The sequence below is a fragment of the Muscardinus avellanarius genome (assembly GCF_963383645.1).
Source record: "Muscardinus avellanarius genome assembly, chromosome: 3".
Lineage (NCBI taxonomy): Eukaryota > Metazoa > Chordata > Mammalia > Rodentia > Gliridae > Muscardinus > Muscardinus avellanarius.
Window position 1 is genome coordinate 65,259,123 of NC_137788.1, and position 19,682 is coordinate 65,278,804.

A 19,682-nucleotide genomic window follows, 5' to 3' on the forward strand; every position below is an offset into this window, starting at 1 on the left:
CCATTTAACAGCACATAGTCAACCTTTTTCTCATCCTTTAAAATACTAAAATGGCATAAATTCTAGAACAGACTTTGATATTTAGCTTCCATGGTCTGGAGTTGGTGGCACTTTCTCCTCTGTATTTTGATTCTGGGGTCCTGTCAAGGAGATATGGATCTCACTACTTTAGGGAGATGAGTTATCAAAGACCCAGAAGGACTTAGTGTCACACAGGGATGCTAAGTGGGTTCCTGCACCTGCTTGGACTTTCCCAGCTTCTCTCTTGCTGGCTGGAGCTAAGTATTACAGAACTGAAGGCCATGTGTATGTGAGTACTGCAAATACCAAGAAAGGGACAAGCCAGGCCCCAGGAGAGGAGATCCACAGGGGATTTCTATTCAATCCTGCAAATAGATCAGACTTCAACTCACCACCTGCCATGGGTTCTCTTAGTCCTCCTCATAGTTCAGAGGAACATGAAGGGTGCCACGGTTGCTCTGTAGCCGATGGTCTTGCTGCTCTTGGGTTGCACGGAAATCTGTCCTCATGGGAAATGTTGCCACCACCACCTCTAGACTCCCGCTGCTCAGCCCTGACTCTCTCCCTTGTGAGGATCCTCCTTGGAATTCTTCAGTGGCTCCGGACTCCTGCCCGCCATCACTGCCCCCTGTTCCTGCCTCCTCTCCCACTGACCCTGCACACTGAGTGGCCTCTGCGTGCTCCCCCTCTAGCCTTGGGGCCTGCAGTTCCACATCAGAAGGTTCTGATAGAGCTCCAGCCCCGGCCTCTGGTGTTACTGTCATGCTCACCTCCTCTGGGGGCACCTCCTCCCTGCTCAGCGCTCTCTTCTCTGTCCCCACCCTCTCTGCAGCTGCTGTTTTTTCTTCAGGCCAAGCTTCCTCCCCAGCAACATCTGAACCCGAGCAGGCTTTATTTGACATTTTTTTCCCCTGAGCTGTAGTGGAATCTGCCAACACCTCCTTCCTCTCGAGGACTGTTTCTGCAGATCCTCCTCCTCCTCCACCTCCATGTGCATCTTCCTCAGCCACAACTGCTACTCCTCCCAGGGCACCAGCTCCCTGGGTGTCCTTGTGCTCTGTCACTCCTGTCTCCAGAATGCATTCTTTTTTCTCCTCCTCCTCCTCCTCCTCCTCCACCTTCTCCTCCTCCTCCTCCTCCTCCTCCTCTTCCTCCTCCTCCTCCTCTTCCTCCTCTTCCTCCTCCGGGTCCTCATTCACTGCTTCTTCATTGAACTCTTCCGCGGTCCTGAGACCTCCCTCTGAAACATCCTTCTGGGTCATTATCACGGCCCCGACTCCTCCTGGTCCCGGCAAAGCCCCTCCTTCATCCCGCCTCTCCTGTGCTGCCAGGCAGTCTTGATCCTTGTCTGCAGGCTTCTGGGCCTCAGATGTGGTGGTGCAGGCACCCTTGGGTGCCTGTGCCTGGCCAGCTGGCCCACCTGCAGAAGCTCCTGATGCACCCTCAGCAGCACAGCAGGGCCCCATGGCTGGCTCCTGGCTCAGCAGTTCTGCTCTGCCACCTTCACTTAGTCTCCCCCCACCTTCTTCTTTCCTCTGAGCTTTTCCTTTTCCAGGTGACTTTTCAAATCCAAGTGTTGCTTCAAATAACGTTGCTGCTCTTGTTTCCATCGAATCTTCTAGAAGCTCTGTATCTTCAGTGTACTCAGTTGCCTCCCCAGGTTCTGCATCCTTCAGATCCAGTTCTCTTTCAGTTTCTGGGGCTCTTGTCTGTTCCTCAGCCCTCACTTCCTTCACTGTTTCCCGCTCTTCCCCAGCAAGCCTTTGCTCTTCTTTTAAAGCATCTCCATCCTCCCGTGCTCTTGCCTGTGTCACCTCTTCCCCCTCGGAGGCAGTTTCTTTCAGAGGTGTCTCAGGCCTCTCAGCTTCCCTCCCCTCTCTTGCTGCATGGGATTCCTCAGGCAATGTTTCTTTGGTATCACCTTCCCTGTTGATTTCGACCTCCAACCCAATCTCCTCTCTTGCAGGACCTTCCTCCCGAAGTTCTGCCAACTGCCTGGCTTCTACCTGGAACTTGGAGGAGCTCGTGAGGGTTTCTCCCTCCAGAACGTCCTTCATCTCTGTGGCTGGCCCTGCCTCTGAGGTCGAGGAGCTGCAGGGGGGTTCTGCTTCTACAATGTCCGTCTCTGTGGCTGGCCCCTCTCCCCCGGGTATTGCCTCTTCAGGACTGGGTTTTTTCTCTGGAGCTTCACCCTGCACGGGCCCCATGTCCTCCAGCGCTGTGGGAGCTCCCTGCTCACTTTCACCCACACCTGGCCCTTGGGACCCCGCCTCACTCACAGCCTCACCTCCCTCTGCTGCCACCTTCTTTGGAGTCAGAGCCTCTCTAGCGGCTGCCGCCTCCTGAAGGTGCTTGGTGCTCAGTGCTTGGTTGTTCTTAAGGGTTGCCTTCTCCAAACTCGGTTCTGCTCCCAGCGCTGTGATCTTTGTCTCCAGCATGATTTGTTTCAGGGCTTGCTCTTCAGGAGCCTCCTCTTCCTTCAGACTCCCAGAGTCTCTCCCTGCAGCCATTCCTGTGGGGCTTACCTCTTCTGTGCTTGGCCTGATGTCCCCTTCAGCCTCTGCCTCAGACCCATTTGCTGTGGCCCCAGGAACCTCACTTTCCTCTGTCAACTGTTCTGATGTGGGCTGCTCCACTGCTGGCTTCCCCTCCCCCAGGGGAACCTCATTAACCCCTGCTTTCCCCCTCCATGCAGCAGCCGCCTTTCCCTCTGTTAGCTCAGTATCCTCCCGTGATGGAGCTCCGCCTGCGTCTGTGGCTCCTTCCTTCTCTCTTGTATGTGTTTCTTGTGCTGCGTTCTCAGATTCTTTCTTTGAGTAGAGCACTGTCCTTTCTTCCAGGACTGAATTCCTGCTTGGTGCTATAGAAATAAGGTTAGAAAACAAGGTTACTTCAATCAAAGTGGACAAAGGAGAAGATAATATATGTATACCTTTATCATATTTATAAGAGATTTATGTATGTTATTGAGGGGCTATTGATTTTATGGATAAATATTTTTTCATTTGGCTTTGTGCTGCCACTGATATGCACATGATTAAATGATGGCCTTTCATTATGAAAAGACATGCTTTTAATGGTAATATTGATATTAAAGAAAAGTTGAGTATCAGAAAGGCTGAAGCCAACAAAATAACCCTCATGTCCCTATGCTTTAGAATCAAATTCTCTCTCTCATATACTCACCCATACACATACACTCAAACTCCTACTTTTACTTGAAATATAAAAACTTGTGGAAAAATTATGCAATAATAAAAAAGTCATTTTCTTAAAAATCATCTCCCATAGCATCATTCTATGACATCATTCTGACTGTGTTTTCGCCACTCGTGTGGACATTTGGCAACACATTCATCACACAGAGATACTATTTATATATTACTCCCATATTTTGAAGGAACAGTATCTAGGTTTAATCATCAAAAAACTTTGTAGCTCAAGGTGAGACTTTTTACTAAAGACACCAATTTGTATTACAGGTAGATATCAGGATACCTACCATCTATGTTCAGAAATTGATTTGCTTCTGGAAAAAGAAGATTACAGAGCAAATTGGGGACAATTTTCTACATAAATAATCTTCTTGAAGTATTTCATAATTTTTAATCCATGATTCCCCAGCAAATCTGGACATACTTGCTATCACTTTTCAATAAACACAGGTTTGCTACATTTTTTAAAAGGCTTTCAAATGGATTTCTTATTCAACAAAGATATACATGTTTTTTGAATGATCCCTGTCAAATAGGTAAATGTATGTCATGCTAAATACCCAAAGCTTTTTTAAATTTCCAAGATGACAAATGATGCTTAGGGAGGGAGGGGCTTCAAAAATGGTTATTTCAGTACATTTCTATTCATCTACTCTTTTTATTTGTAAGAGATACTGGGTAGCTGGGAATGGTAGCACACCTGTAATGGTATTACATGGGAGGCTGAGACCAGGCTTTATCCATGGGGCTCAGGTTTAAGGCCAGCCTCAACAACTTAGCGAGACCCTGTTTTAAAATAAAAAATAGAGCTGAAGATGCAACTCAGAGGTAGAATACTCCTGGTTTCCATCTCAAGTACAAAAAAGAAAAAAGAAAAAACTCACCAACAAAAAAGATAAAGTAAACACAGACAGTGGAATAGATGCTATAAGGAAAGTTATTATTCCTGGGTGTCAACCTCTGAATTGTATACATTTATGAAGAAAGCAGATGTGCCTTTCTAGTCTTTTCACTTGCTTGTCTTTGGGGCTAGTTATCTTTCCTGCAATACCACCACCAACAACCCAATAGAACCTAAAGCCCTGTTCTGACTTCTCCCTATTCCTATTACCCCCTTGGAACTGACAGTACCCCACTGTCTGCCTAACCTACCCTAAAACATGGCTGCTTTTTGTTTTGTGCTAGCAGTCTCTTGCCAGCTAATACAATGCACCATTTTGAGGTAAGGCAATCACAGCCAACATGACATTTTCCTTAAAGATATATATGGATGGTAAATCCTGATGTCAAAAGAAGTAAACTAGAAATTCCAGGTTTATCCATGGGGCTGAGGTTTACTTTTATGGGTGGCGCTCTGTGAATCACAGCAATTATTTCTAAACTTGTACCTAAAAGCTTCCAAAGGGAAAACTGTTAGCTCAGAGAGCATGTAGCCAATTCACTTGAAAGAATATAGTCCATTTTATTCTGTGGCCGATTACTACTGGATTTAAAACAAAATTACACCGAAACAATGAGAAACAACGATGTGTGTCAACTCTTTTTAATAGTCTATTTGTTGTTATTCAAATTCCTGCATGAAAAGTATGATTAAAAAGTCAGTTATGAAAAACATTTAAAGTTCTCCATTTTTCTAAGCTGGCTTCTAAATTTATGGATTAATTAAAGAACATTCAGGAAAACAAGGGAATAACATTGCCTAGTCACCATGTAATAATATTCTCTGTCTAAATTCTAGGAGAGGAAGTGCTAACGGCCTCCAGCTGAGCTATTATATGAGCATGCACACTCCAGGGAAGTTGTATATGCCATTCCTGAAGCCAGGGAGAAAGTAATTGAAGCCTTTCTAAGAAATAACAGTATGAAAACATGACATGTGTTTTTTGAAACGTCATGAGCCCTTTGGAAAAAAATATTTAACATAAGACAGCAAGAAAACTGGGCCACTGGATTCAGTGAGATGAGTATGTACTTAGGAGCAGAAGAGCTGGCTGAAAATCCTGGCCTGCCACTTCTGACCTGTATGAACTTGGGAATAACACTCATCTAATCCTTCACTTTCTTATCCAGAAAGTGGGAATAGCCATGCTTGGCTCACAGAATTCTCATGGTAGTAAATATGATAGTTTCTATTAGGTACTTAGTACATTGCTTGGCATACAGAAAACCCTAATAAATCATCTCTCCATGCTCTCCTCACAGTTTACAGTTAATTGATTTTCTTGCTTCATCTGTAATTACTAAGGCTGCATTGCAAAATCAGTGTTTGGGGAGGTACACTAGAATTCTCCTAGCAGACCACCCCCTGTAAAAGCGTAGTGGCTTCTCCTGTAACTCAAGCTCAACGCTTATTCAAGTTTCACCTGGTTCTCTTTGAATTTCCCAGATTTGTGTCTTCTCCCAGCATCCATGAAGTTTTGGCTAGTTATGTTGTTTGCTTGAAAGTAAAGTAAAATCTAAAATGCCTCATAGTGCTTACTGACTAGCATTAAAAATTGGAGGTGGACCAGCTGGGTAAGGGAGCTCTCACCTATAATCCTAGTCCATAGGCAGCTGATAGGAGGGTCACAGGTTCGAGAGCAGCCTCAGCAATGTAGCTAGGCTGTCAGCAACAAAAGTGAAAAAATAGTAAAAAGGGCTGGGACTGTAGTTGGGAGGTAGAATGCTGCTGAATTATTTAATCCCCAGTACCACAGGCCAAAAAAAAAAAAAAAAAAAAAAAAAATGGAGGTGGGGAGGTGGAGAAAAAACGTAATGATAATAAAATTAATACCTCCACATATGCATATATTCAAATGAGAACATTGTTTAAAATTTTACTAAATTGGAGAAAGCCTGACTTCAAGGACAGAGAAAGTACATATGTATGAGTAATGGTTTTTTAAATCAATCTCTAATTGGTGATCTTGCAGATGGAGTACTCACCATCAAGAGCCAGGTCATATGTGCATGGCAATACATTCTTTTCAAAATTAAAAATACTAAGTTTAGATGAATCATCATGAAAATGTGATGTGCCCTGGCTCTCAATGCCTACAACAGGGTCAGGAAAATTCACCTCCTTCATCACCGATCTGGGTGATCACCTAAGAAATTAGACTGATCTGAAAATTGGTACTCAGAGCTGATCTCAGTTTTAGAAGCTCACCTGTGGGCCTCTCAACCACTTTCTGCCATGTCATATTCATTAGATGAAAAGCAAAAAAAAAGGTGGCAGAAGAAAGAAATAAAAATAGGAAGATGAAAGACAGGAATGGGCTACCTCTTGCTGGGGTTTCTAAAGGTCTTTTCCAGGTAATGAGGTGCCCTTACCTCCACCTGTGCCGCTCTCCAGCCTCCTCCTGGGTCTTCTCCCCTCCTCTGTATCGCCAGCACCAGGCTCGATGTCATAGTGGCTGTGGCAGCCAGGAGACAAGGCTTCACTTATTATCTGTCCAACTGATTGGAAATCATATAAAATATCAAAAGGTAGAAAAGCAGGTCATGGGAACATTGCTGAGCTGTTTCACATCATTTAAGCAAGTGGGGTCAATTTAAATGCGCTCACATTAAAATTGACCTTGTTTTTAAAATCTACAAAGATTAAACAATGCTACGATTTCATAAAGAAATGCACCAAAGAAGATCATGAAGTAAAGAGACACATGCAAAGAAATGCTTGCATTAAAAGGGACGACAACCCTGAAGCGGTGACAGTTTGCCAAATGCACATGCGATGGAATGATTGAGAAAGCAGTTGAGTTGCCTTTTACTTCCCAGAAACGTGTGTTATGGCTTTTATGACACCAATCATTACTGCTCTTTTAAATTGCTAAAACTACCAGAGCAAACTATACTATGTGCATTTCATCCATTAGTGGATTTTAGTGATTTGACCTCAATACTCACTCCATATGGACAGAAGCAAGAAAAAAAAAAAAAAGCTATTACATGATTTCTATAAATTTGACAGTAAAAGATGCTGCACAAATTCCTGTTATCTGTAGATGATTGTTAGCATGGACTTCAGGATCACAGATACCTAGGTTCAAGTTCCATATTTCACATTAACTGAATAACCTTGGATAAGTTCTTTGGCCTAAACTCGTTTGAACAAGTTAAGTCGAAGGCTGAGTTTACCCTCCTGTTAAAAAGAGATAATCAAAGCTGTGTGTGGCAGGGTACATCTGCAATCCCAGTATTTAGGAGGCTAAGACAGGAGGAGGCCAGCCTCAGCAACTTAGTAAGAACCGATTTCAACATAAGAAGAGATGGGGTGCAGTAAGAAGGTAGAAAGCCCCTAGGTTCAATCCCTAGTACCAAAAAAGAGAGAAAATCAACTCAATGATTATTGGGAGGATTAAACCAAGTAAGGTGTTTACACCTTTACTATTACAAGTGCCTGTGTACTCAATAGTAGCTATGATGATGAGGATTTTTATTATAAACATTATTATTCAGAATGGTATGATCTAAGTAAAACTGGAAGCTAATGGGTTTGCTTTTAGTTTCCAAAAATTCCCTACTTCCTTGGCTTCTCATCTGATGACACAAGTCTCTAAATCCCTAGTGTCTACTGTTATGTCACCTTCTGTTAACAAAAGCTCACTAAAGCTACACATAGATCTGTGATTCTAGGTAGAAACAAGTTGTCTCCTAATCTTCCCTCCTGCCTTTCTTCCTCCTCCTTTCTTTCCTTTGTTCTCCATGATATTTGGATACAGCTAATCCAAGGACAGCACTTTGAGGAAAACAAGACTAGAAAGTCTTATTTTGATTTGTTTAATGAGAATTGCTAAGGGATAATTACTTACTGATCTCTCTGTGTTTGGAAACAAATAGTGAGATGTGTGCCTCTAGTAGATTTTAGTAGGGAGATGGTAACTGCATTAATCCTTAGAAAAAAATGTGCAAATGAGATGAGGAGCATCATATAATTCTAATATATTCTTTTTAAAAGAGTTTTTAATACCTTTCTCCTTTCATCCAATAGAACAACAACAAAAAATTGTGTGTGTGTGTGTATGGGGGGTGGTACTGGAAATTAAACCCAGGAACATTCTACCTCCAAGCTATACCCACCCCTTTTTTATTTATTTATTTTGTTTGTTTTGAAACAGGGCCTCACTAAGTTGCTGGAAATCTCACTAAATTGCAGAGGCTGACCTAGAACTTTTGATCCTCCTGACTTAGCCTCTCAAATATTGTAACTGCAGGTGTGCACCACCATGCCAGGCCCCAATGAAAAATGTTCTCACTATATTATACTTTAGAGAAGATACCAGCTTTTGACAATTATGGTACTTGTACTTGTTCTCCGTCAATTTTTATTTTAGGTTTATGAACATAGTACCTATAAATTAAATATCACCTTGCACAGTATAATGTAAATGCTTCATATCTAATGAATTTAAATATCACAGCTTTAGTTTTTGCATATAAACTTATTAGGCTGACTGAGCAATACCAATTACCAGAATGGTAGGATCTGAAAGTCAGACTTAGTAGCAATTAAGGAAACTTTGTCAATAAGACATCTATATTTTTTTCCAAGTAGCCTATAGGCTAAAAAGAAATATGACAGCCAGGCGTGGTGGCTCACGCTTGTAATCCCAGCATGCAGGAGACTGAGACCAGCCTCAGCTACTTAGGCCCTCTGCAAGTCAGTGAGACCCGGTTTCAAAATTAAAAAATAGGGCAGGGGGTGTAGCTCAGAGGTAAAATGCCCCTGGGTTCCATCCCCAAATCCGCAAAAAAAAAAAAAAAAAAAAAGACTTACCATAATAATAATAAACAATAATTACAGTTAGCAGCTATTGAACCAAAAGACTATTCTAAGAAGCCAAACAGTAGTAGCATAATCTAAAAATTACAACTCACTCAAAATTGATAGCGAAGCCTGGTCTCTGTCTGGGGCTATAGTTGCTACTCACCCACATAGCTGATTGGCCCTGGAGGTGTTGGCTTTGGAAGTAGATGAGAGCTTGTGTAGTTAGGTGTTGCCTATTTCAGGTTCAGCAAGAATGAGACTCGGGCCTAAGGATCAAGCACTTCCTAAGTGTGAGACCAGAAAAGGCCTCACCTGGACATTTTTCTCAGATGTTCTTCTGAAACTGAAACTTAAAAGCAAGAACTTGGCCAGCGTCTAACCTCCACTCTTTTCTAGCCATATAAAAGACGACTGCTCATGCTGAGACTCCTGTGCCAGCAATGTGACTGGTCACCTTTGTTTCCTCTATCTGTTGAGCCCTTCATCTCCTAAGACTCCTGTCCTTTACCACTCCATAAAGGTGGAGGTAACTGTCAGTTCTCACAGCCTCAGTAACAAAACAGGATAATCTCATACAGAGAATCGCTTAGAAAAGTACCTTTTTATACTCAAATGATATAAAATACTTCAAGATACTGTTCAAAATACTAACATTTTATATTACAATGTTATGCTTTTATCATGAAAGCAAATATACTTTAAAATTAAATTTTCCTGTATTTATTATCTAAAGCTTAAAAAGACTAAAAAAAAAAGTACAAGGAAGAAAATAAGAATTAACTATAGTTTGGCCACTCAGAAAAAACTACTAGTCAACATTTTAGTGCTTCTCCAAGTATATTTTTACTCTACTCTTACTATAGATAGCATTGCATGTCACCCTCTATTTGATTAACAATATATCCTATTTTTCCATATCACACAATTTAAAATGTTAATAAAACATAGAAGATTCTTACAAAGTCCTACTAAAATATAACCAGGTACCTATTGTTGGATAGAGACATTTTCATTCTTTTGTGAATATAAAGCTACTTAAAATACCACTTTCCATAATTTTTGTATACATGCCTGATCATTCTCGTAAGATAAATCCCTGGAATTAGAATTGCTAGGTCAAAACACAAACTTTTTAAAAGCGTTTAATACCTATTTTTAAATGTTCGTGTAAAAAAATCTTCTTCCAAAAGGAGTTATCAAACTCTCTAAAGCACATGATGTGTTTAAACAAACATATCAATCACTAAGACAAGCATGGGTAGGAAGGATGGAGAGGGAATGGGGTGGGGATCAGGTAAGGGCTAATTGGGTGATGTGTGCATGTATGTCTCCACAATTCTTTTATCCCATTAAGACCTATGACTACAATGCACCAATAAAAAATTAAAAGAAAATTTAAAAAGGAGTTACCAATTAACAATTTTACCTATAACAATTGAAAGACCTATGTTCCTATTTTATTGCCAATAATGCTATGATTTCCACAAATTCTTTCTGCATTTGATGATTTTGTAATTAAAAAGTAGTGCCAAGCCGGGCATAGTGGCTCACGCTTGTAATCCCCACGCTTGGGGGGTGGAGGATCACGTAGGTTCGAAGCCAGCCTCTCCCTGGCTTAAGAGACCCTGTTTCCAAATAAGAATATAAAAATAGGTCTGGGAGTGTAGCCTGGAGGTAGAAGGGTTTCCAAGAACCCCAGTACCACAAAAAAAAAAAAAAAAAAATAGAGTGGCAAAAAAAGACTAATTTCTTTGTGAGTTTCCTGCTATATATTCTGCATTCTTCTGGCATGGTGGTTGTGTTTTTCTTATTGATTTACAAGAATTCTTTATGTTTTACAAATATCAATCCTTTGTCATATACATATTGCACATTTTTCTCCAGAGTTTCAGTTTTTCTTTGCTATCATGTTTGTATTGTTTTTACTCCACTGTTATAATTTCATATTACTCAGGTCTATTTCTTCTAAATTAAAATTTTTTCAAATTCTGAAATATTATCTTAAGTATTTGGAAATATTCTGTTATTGTTAAATTTAGAATTTAATGTGGCAACTTATCAGAATCTTTATACTTAATCTTATATTAAAATATTTTCAATAATTTCTAATTTATTCCAATTTTTATGCACTTCAGCATGTTTTTCCCTCTAGTACATCCCATCCCTGGAAATATGCTTGTAGATGTTTCTCATTTGCTGCCTATGACTAAGCACTTTTTTGTTGTTGCTGTTACATTTTGAATGTAGTTGCTTGAGACTATAGTTTTGAAATTGATCACCTTATAAAAATTATTTGTTGCTTCTAATAATTGCACAATTAGTAATCTAGGGACACGACTCTTCCTAAAACTCATTTAAAGTACTACTTACAGATTTACAATCTTTTTGCTAAGTTTTATTTCTGAATAATTTCTTAGATTACTACATTGTATCACAGAATGTGAATTCAACAACTTCTGCTCTGTGCTACTGCAAAAGAGAAGGCACATAGAAAATGATATTTGATAAACCAACCATTTAAGCAATATTAATCCTCTGTCATTATTTATTAGGAAAAGGACTGATGTTTATGTAAAAATGAGAGTCGTTATTCTTGTGCAGTTAGCTTCTTGAATGCTCTTAAATTCCAGTTGGACATACATCTTTCTCAGAAGCATTATGCTAAAGTAGTTACCAGCCCCACTGCAGTGACTCAAGGGCTAGAGGTAAAAGGAAAGGAAAGTGGGGCTCTATGCCTTCTTGGGAGAAATGTAGTTTCATGTTAAGCTTCCCATGTTACAGAAACTGGCAGGCCTGGTCAGACTCTCCTTCTTGGCACCTTGGTCTTTGTAAGGAATGGTTCCTACCTGGCTCAGGGAAAGGATGTCCACAACTGCAGCTACTTTCTGTGTGATGTTGCCTCCTTTCTGAGCTCTTCTCAAGAGTGTTGGCAAAGTTAAAGGATTCCGAGCTGTCACATGATTGGCCATCTTTCACTTTTCCAATAGCTCCTCCCTGATCCTAAACTCTAATTCCTAATCCTTAGAATTCAAAGTAATCTCTTCTGATTTCCACAAGGGCACTCCTCTTTCTCAGGGGAAATAAGCTCAAGATCACTCCTGATGTCTTTTGCTATATGTCAAGTATCTTGAATTCCATGACATCTGGATGGTGCCTTCCTAAATTTAAGAGCAAACATTTTACACTTTAAAAAATAAAAAATTTGAAACTGAACGTTTTAAACTTTCTCCTCCATTAACATAGAAAGGAAGAAAAACCTCAGATATCTTGACTCATATCAGATCATATTCTAATATTTCACAGAATTTTTCTGATTAACATTTTTCTTAAAAGTTGACTTACCTCCTTCAGATCATTTGCCACTCTGTTAGTATAGAAACTTTAAAATACCTTACAGTGACTTAAATGTTTCAGAGAAACAAATCTAATTATTACATCTTAAAATCTGGACTGCTATAAAGGGAACACAAAAGTTGACTTCTTAATATCTACTACCAAAATGCCAACGGAATTATTTGGCATAAATATTTACTATATTTAAATACAATACTTCTGATAATTGTTGAAGCTCTATTTAAGTGATTTAAATGGGTAAGTTGGAAACTTCCAGAGATTCTTTACTATAAACATTTGAAGAAAACATAAAATCTTTAAGATGATGATGTTGATGAACGTTAAAATTTTGCAAACCAGGCATACTTCCAAGATAGCATTATTATTCTGAATTTAATTTTGTAATTCCTCTGTTCTAATTTTGTTTCTGTTTCGTCTTCTATAGCCTTATATGTCCTCTAAGAAAATGTCTCCATTAAAAGAATGTGAAAAGGAGACAGAACAAAGTCACAGCATTTTTTTCCTGTAATTCCCTTTAATCTATTTTAAGGCTTCAAATGTCATTATTGCCCAACTCGGATGAAAAGAAATACAAGCAGAGGAATAAGAAGGAAATTCTACAAAATAATCTAAGAATTGCAATTTATTTTGTATTATGGGAATTTTAGAAATTTTTTATTTTTTCATTTATTTTCTTTTTATAGAGTACCTAATATTCTCTAGCCAACAGTGTCTGTGGAGGTGTTTAAGCAGTAAAAAGATGAGGAAAGTTACTATTTTCCTATAACCCTGCTAGCATTTGTTATTGTTTGCATTCTTGTTAAGGGTAATTCTAAGTTAGATGGATTATCAGTATAGTTTTGATTTGCATTTCCTTGATTGCTAGTGATGTTGAACTTTTTTCATGTATTTATTGGCTATTTGTATTTCTTCTTTTGAGAAGTTCTTATTCAAACTAATTGCCCATTTTTATTATGTTGTTGTTTAGTGTTGTTTTTTGAATTTTTACATATTCTAAGTACTAGTCTTCTAACAGAGAATTAGCTAGAAAAGATTGTCTCCCATTCTGTAGACTGTCTTTAGACTCGTTTCCTTGGCTGCACAAAAGCTTTTTAATTCAGTGCCATCCCATTTATTGGTTTTCAGTTTCATTTCTTATGCTGTGGGGTCTTAGTGAGGAAGCCTTTCTCAGTGTCTACACATTGAAGAGTTGGTCCTGTGTTTTCTTATAGTAATGTAAAAGAGCCTGGTCTAATATCTAGGTCTTTGATTCATCTTGTGTTGACTCATGTGCCGGCTAAGAGCTAGGGGTCCACCTTCATTCTTCTATATACAGATATCCAACTTTCCCAGCACAACTTATTGAAAATGCTATCTTTTCTCCAGTGTAGTATTTTTGTGTCCCTTGTCAAAAATCAACTAGCTCTAAGTGTAAAGATTTGTCTCTGTATCTTCACTTTTATTCCATTGGTCTATGTGTCTGTTTTTGTGTCAATGTCAGGCTGGTTTTGTTACTATACTAGGTGTCAGTCAACAGTTAAATGGGTAAAGAAAGTGTGGAATTTTACAGAGACATCAGTGGAATTTTACTCACATATCAAGAAGAGCAAAATTATGTAATTTGTAGAAAAATGAAAGCAACTAGGGAATATGATTGCTAACTGAGATGAGCCAGTCTCAGAAAGTCAAGGGTTGTATGTTTTCTTTCATGTGAAAGCTATAGAAAAAATATGGAACAAAAGGGACTTCAGATAAATGAGGAGAAAGACCAGAAGAACAGTGGAAAGGGGCTGAGAAAGGGAGGCTGGGTGGGGAAAAAGACTGAGGAAGAAAATAGTTCAAATGATGTTACGTCCAATATCAGATCACTACCAATTTCACTAACATGTACAGGGCTGGGGGAGTGGAATGGGATACAGAAGGAAATACACCAAGTGCTGTGTGCATATATATGTGTGTATCACTTTGAACCTCCTTGTGATGTATAGTTATAAGGCAACAATACAAATAGAAAAATAAAGAAAAAGGTGAGGGGAATTTAAAACCATTAGTACATTTAATTTTCAAAAGTGCAAGCCATAAAACAAATATGTCAGTCTCTTCTATGGTGCTCTGACTTTAATTCTCATGATCAGTTCTCATTTCTAGGTGCCCAAATGTCAATACAAGTGTCCTAGTTTGGAACACATACATCTTTTGTATTGTTTAATCTGTATGCTCAGTGACATCAAAATTTATTACCTCTCCTCTGTTTAGAAACAAACATATCTTACCTTAAAACATGCTAAGAATCCTTAGTAACTCAATATCATAAGAAAATTGTGCCAATGATATTTTATCTGAATTTTAAGAATATTAAGAAAAGCGTAATAAAGGTATGCTCAAGTTTGTTCCAAGTTCTCAGTCACCTTGAAAAGTATTTCTGTGCTTCGATTACTCTTTGCATAGTCAATCAATTATCTTCCCAACAACTCACCATGACACAATTCAGGACTTACATCATCTACCTACATAGCAAAGATGTTCACGTGTTATCTTTGACATTGAAACATAGCCCACAAAAAAACAGGATTAATTACAAGATCAAGGTCACAACTGTTCAAAGAAAAATCCTTCCTCTAAGTGGTGGTCTGAATAATCTTTTCAAAAGCTTCAGATTATGGAATTTGTTTGCTTAAGCTTAAATAATTCTAATGGAAAGATTTCCAATCTCATAATAAATTCCTCGTCATGGCCTATAATTGCATCCTTCTGACCTCTTATTATACAACTCCCTTCACACTGGCCTTCTTTCTGAGTACTTCACACAGCAAATATGCTCCCTACTTGGGGCCTGTGCTCCTGTTGAACTCCACTTACTGTGCTCTTTCTGTGATGACAGAATGGCTCAGCTCCATACCCTGTTCGCATCTCTGTTTAAACATTCTGTTCATAGAAAGACTGTCCCTCTTCAAGCCATCAGACCAGCCTCCCGCCCGTGCTGCTTTATTTTTCTTTATTGTTCTTCTAGCACATGTCCCAGGTGCCCCATTACATGCTTGTTTTTTATTTGTGAAGCGCATTTCCTTCCTGGAATATAAACTTCATTTAGACAGGGACTGCAATGTGTTTCACACCTAAAAGAGTGTGGACACATATATTTATTGGTAAAAGAAATTACTGGAACAAACTACATGCTTCTACAATCCTTTCAGAAATTCTATTTAGACCTCAACTCAGATCACATGATTTTCTTATTCTTTCATTAGCAACATTTTTTTTTGGGGGGGGGGGCAGTACTGGGATGGAACCCAGGGGCATTCCACCTCTGAGCTACATCCCCAGCCTCATTTTTAACTTTTTTATTTTGAGACAGGAACTCACTAAATTGCAAAGGGCCTCACTAAGTAACTGAGGCTATCCACAAACCATGATCCTCCTGTCTCAGCTTCCCAAATTCTGGGATTACAAGCGTGCGCCACCACGCCTGGCTCAGTACCATTTTTTCCTGCCTACATCATGACAAAATTGCATTTTACTTTAGCCCTAACATTATTTAAGTAAAATGACTTGGCCAAATACTGTGACTATTCTTGAGTTATATATAAAAATAGAAAACATTTACTTGTATATACATTTTAAATTATAATTTATATTAAAATATACAATATTAACTTATATTCATAATGTAAAAATTGGCTTCACATGTAAATGTACCTGAATTTTTTCACCTTTAGAACATACTGTAAAGATTGTGTCATGGTGCAGTCGCAGAGCTTAAACTTAAAACAACAGAAAGAAATAAACACATTAAAATAAAACTTTGCACCGGGCGTGGTGGCGGATGCTTGTAATCCCAGTACTTGGGAGGCTGAGACAAGAGGATCACACAGATTCAAAGCCAACCTCAGCTACTTAGTGAGGTTCTCAGCAACTTAGTGAGACCCTGTTTCCAAATAAAATACACACACACACACACAAAAAAAAAACCCAGGCATGGTGGCACATGCTTGTAGTCCCCGACCTTGGGAGGCAGAGACAGGAGGATGGTGCAGGTTCAAAGACAGCTGCGCTGGCTTAAGAGACCCTGTTTCAAAAAAAAAAAAAAAAAGTATAAAATAGGTCTGGGAGTGTAGTCCAGAGGTAGAAGGGCTTCCAGGAACCCCAGTACCACCAAAAAAAAAAAAAAAATTGCTTAATTAACTCCCAGGAACACTATCTCACTGTAGCTGGCAATCATAATCTTTTACTTTTTCCACTTCACTGTGTACAACACATCTTTTATAAAAGTTGCTTATTGATTGACAGGACAAAATCCAGTTAAATAAGACACATAAAACAGTGAAAAGGCAAAGATTTCCTACAATCACCCTATAAGGTATGAAGGTGATGACTGTACCCCATTTATCCCCTGCTATGATCTTAAGTAACAAGTCAGATTAAATTGAATAAGCTTATTATTAATGTCTATTAATGTAGTCACTACAAAATATTATTAACTGTAGGTAACTTTTTATCTCATAGATGTATTCTTAACATAATCACAGTTTTTATTCTAATTTAAAAAATGATTGATTCCAAATTTATTATAAGACTTTTTAATATATCTCAGCCCTCATTTAATTTTTTTTTTTTTTTTTTTTTGGTAGTACTGAGCACTGAACCCAGAAAGAATCTACTTCAAAGGTATACTCCCAGTCCTTTTTTGTTTTTTGTTTTGAAACAGGGCCCTGCTAGGTGGCTGAGAGTCTCTAAGTTGCTGAGGCTGGTCTTAAACCTTCCGTTCGCCGGGCGTGGTGGCGCACGCTTGTAATCCCCGCGCTTGGGAGGGCAGAGACAGGAGGATCGCGCAGGTTCGAAGCCAGCCGCGCGCGCTGGCTTAGGAGACCCTGTTTCCAAATATAAAATGTAAAAAGAGGTCTGGGAGTGTGGCCCGGAGGTAGAAGGGCTTCCAGGAACCCCAGTACCACCAAAAAATAAAATAAAAAAAAAAACCTTCCGTTCTCCTGTCTTAGCCTCCCACGTCCTGGGATTTCAGTCATGGACCACCATGCCTAGCTCCTCTTTCATTTTGACCTGAGGTTCTAGTCAGAGATCTAAGTAAAATATACACATTTTAATTTTATGATGTCACCAGCTTTCTTGTCTAATTTACATAAACTATGTTTTTCAGAATAGATCTAAGTGGCTCCATCATTTTGCCATCTACCTAAAGATGTAGTTAAGACACAGAAACTTGCCATCACCTCTTTATGTGGCATCTATAGCAATATAGTGAACTATGCGGTCAAGACCTGCATGATTTTGCTTGAAATTTTCTTAGAACGTTTTATTCAATAAAAAAATTTGAGAATATTTAGGACTTTCCTTAGTCCATTATTTATGTTTATAAATATACTGCATTGTTTCTTTGAGTATGTTTTAAAATCATTAGGTTTTTGATCTAGCATTAATCCTACATCATTCTGGCTATTTTGTGTGATCTTTGCTTTATTTTACCTGTTCATGTTTTATTCTTCTAGTGTGCATTATATTTCCTGCCACTGGGCTTCCAAAACCCAGAAATTTTGTTCTTTGGGGGAAGATGAGCAAAACAAAACTGAGTTCCTGTATGAAAATCAACATATTTTAAGTTTGAAGTTATAAAATTACAACAATACAAGATAACATGTAAAGAAGAATGACAGAGAGATGTATGCTAATGAAAAATAATATCCAAGACAAAGCGTTACATGAACCAAAACAAGTTTACATTGATATATAACAATACCTCTACCTAAAATTTCTAAAATTATGCATGTAATAACTGTTATCCAGAGTTATCTCTGAGAAAGAAAGGAAGATTTCTACTTTTATTTTATTCTTGTCTATTCTATGTTTAAACCTTTAAACTAACCCTTGGTGTGAAAGAAAAATTTATTAAAACCAGTATCTATTGTGTTGAACCAGAAATTATACTTCTTGGAACCTCTTCTAAGAAAATAATTATAAACTTGAAATAACATAGCTGATGAAATATTAACTATAGTGCTACTAATAATAGTGAAAATAGAAAACACATAAATATCCAAAAAGGGGGAAATGGTGAATACATGAGAAAAATCATAGAATGGAAAAGACATTAAACATGCTAATAAAGATTAATATGGAAAATAATGGTGGTATAACATTAATATATAAAACAGAGGACATTTTATTAAAATATAACATAGCTTTTGAAACCCTAGAAATAAAATTTTTGACCTAATGTTCAAAGGTTTTGTGCGTATGATAAAACTATGGGTATTCAAGACTACTTTTCTCTATTTTGCTAAGGTTAGTTCATGTATATGATTTAGATGTTAATGAAAAGTAAACATTAATAAAGATACTCAGCACATATATTAGAAATTAATGAAGACAAATAGTCCCATACCTTGTCATCTCGTGTTAAGCCTACTTTAATAAAATAACAAATATTCTAAAATTAGAGATGTTATCAGGTCAAGAATATAGGTTTCCAAATGTGTCTTGGAAAAATAATAAACCAAAATTCTATACTTATCATTTCTTAAATCCAAGGGGATAAACTACTTTCTTCTAAGTGACAGAATCATATACAACATCTCTGCTATTGCTATTCTATCCATCACCTACTTACCAACTACATTATGTGTATCCTGGTTTACAAAGATATTTACTTACATAAAGTAAGTTGTCTCAAGTAGAAAATTATTAATAATGTCAATGTTACTACTGAACTTAAACACCTCTACTATTTATTTGTTTGTTTATGGCTGTGCTGAGGATCAATCTCAGGTCCTGGGGCATGCTGGGCAAGTGCTATACCACTAAGCTATACCCAATCTACACCTCTACCTTTTTAATTAGCAGTTTGCCAAATTATGTACATTTTCTAGGTTATATGTTATAATATACTAAAATTTAACAATAAAATGCAAGATCAAATATAAGAATCATTTTATAAATATTAATTTGTTTTTGCAAATATATTTAGTAAGAATTTTGATTTGTATATGGTGAAATTGTTTTGAAATGTTGAGGGTTTTGTGTTATAATTCTAAGGCAGAGTTGAAAAACTTTTTTAGTAAAGACCATTTGAAAATATAAAAGCCATTCTTAGCGCATATTAGAGTTATTTTTGATAACTTATTTGAAGGTCATATCCCTTGTTGCACACCACTATCTAGAATGCTTTCATCATCCCTCATCCCACCTTAAAAATTGTATTTGACCTTTAAAGTCCTTCTCAAACATGTTCTTCATGAACACAAAGTGTTCTTAACCAGATGAGACTTCTCTTAAAACCTCATGGCATTTTGAACTTTCTCTGATTTTATGGATAACTGCTAAGCTTTGTCTAGTTATTGGTGTACCAAGCCTTC

At 38.1% G+C, this 19,682-nt stretch overlaps 1 protein-coding gene across 1 annotated transcript in view; it reads right to left on the minus strand.

Annotated features, from left to right (window-relative positions):
* Positions 1–431: 431 nt before the first annotated feature.
* ERICH3 (glutamate rich 3) overlaps positions 432–19,682 on the minus strand; it is a gene marked incomplete at both ends in the record, with an annotated part of 110,200 nt that continues 90,949 nt past the window's right edge. The window contains 3 exon segments of the mRNA XM_080691444.1: positions 432–1,061; positions 1,221–2,881; positions 6,549–6,674. Of these exon segments, the coding sequence (XP_080547570.1) occupies positions 432–1,061; positions 1,221–2,881; positions 6,549–6,674 (2,417 nt within the window).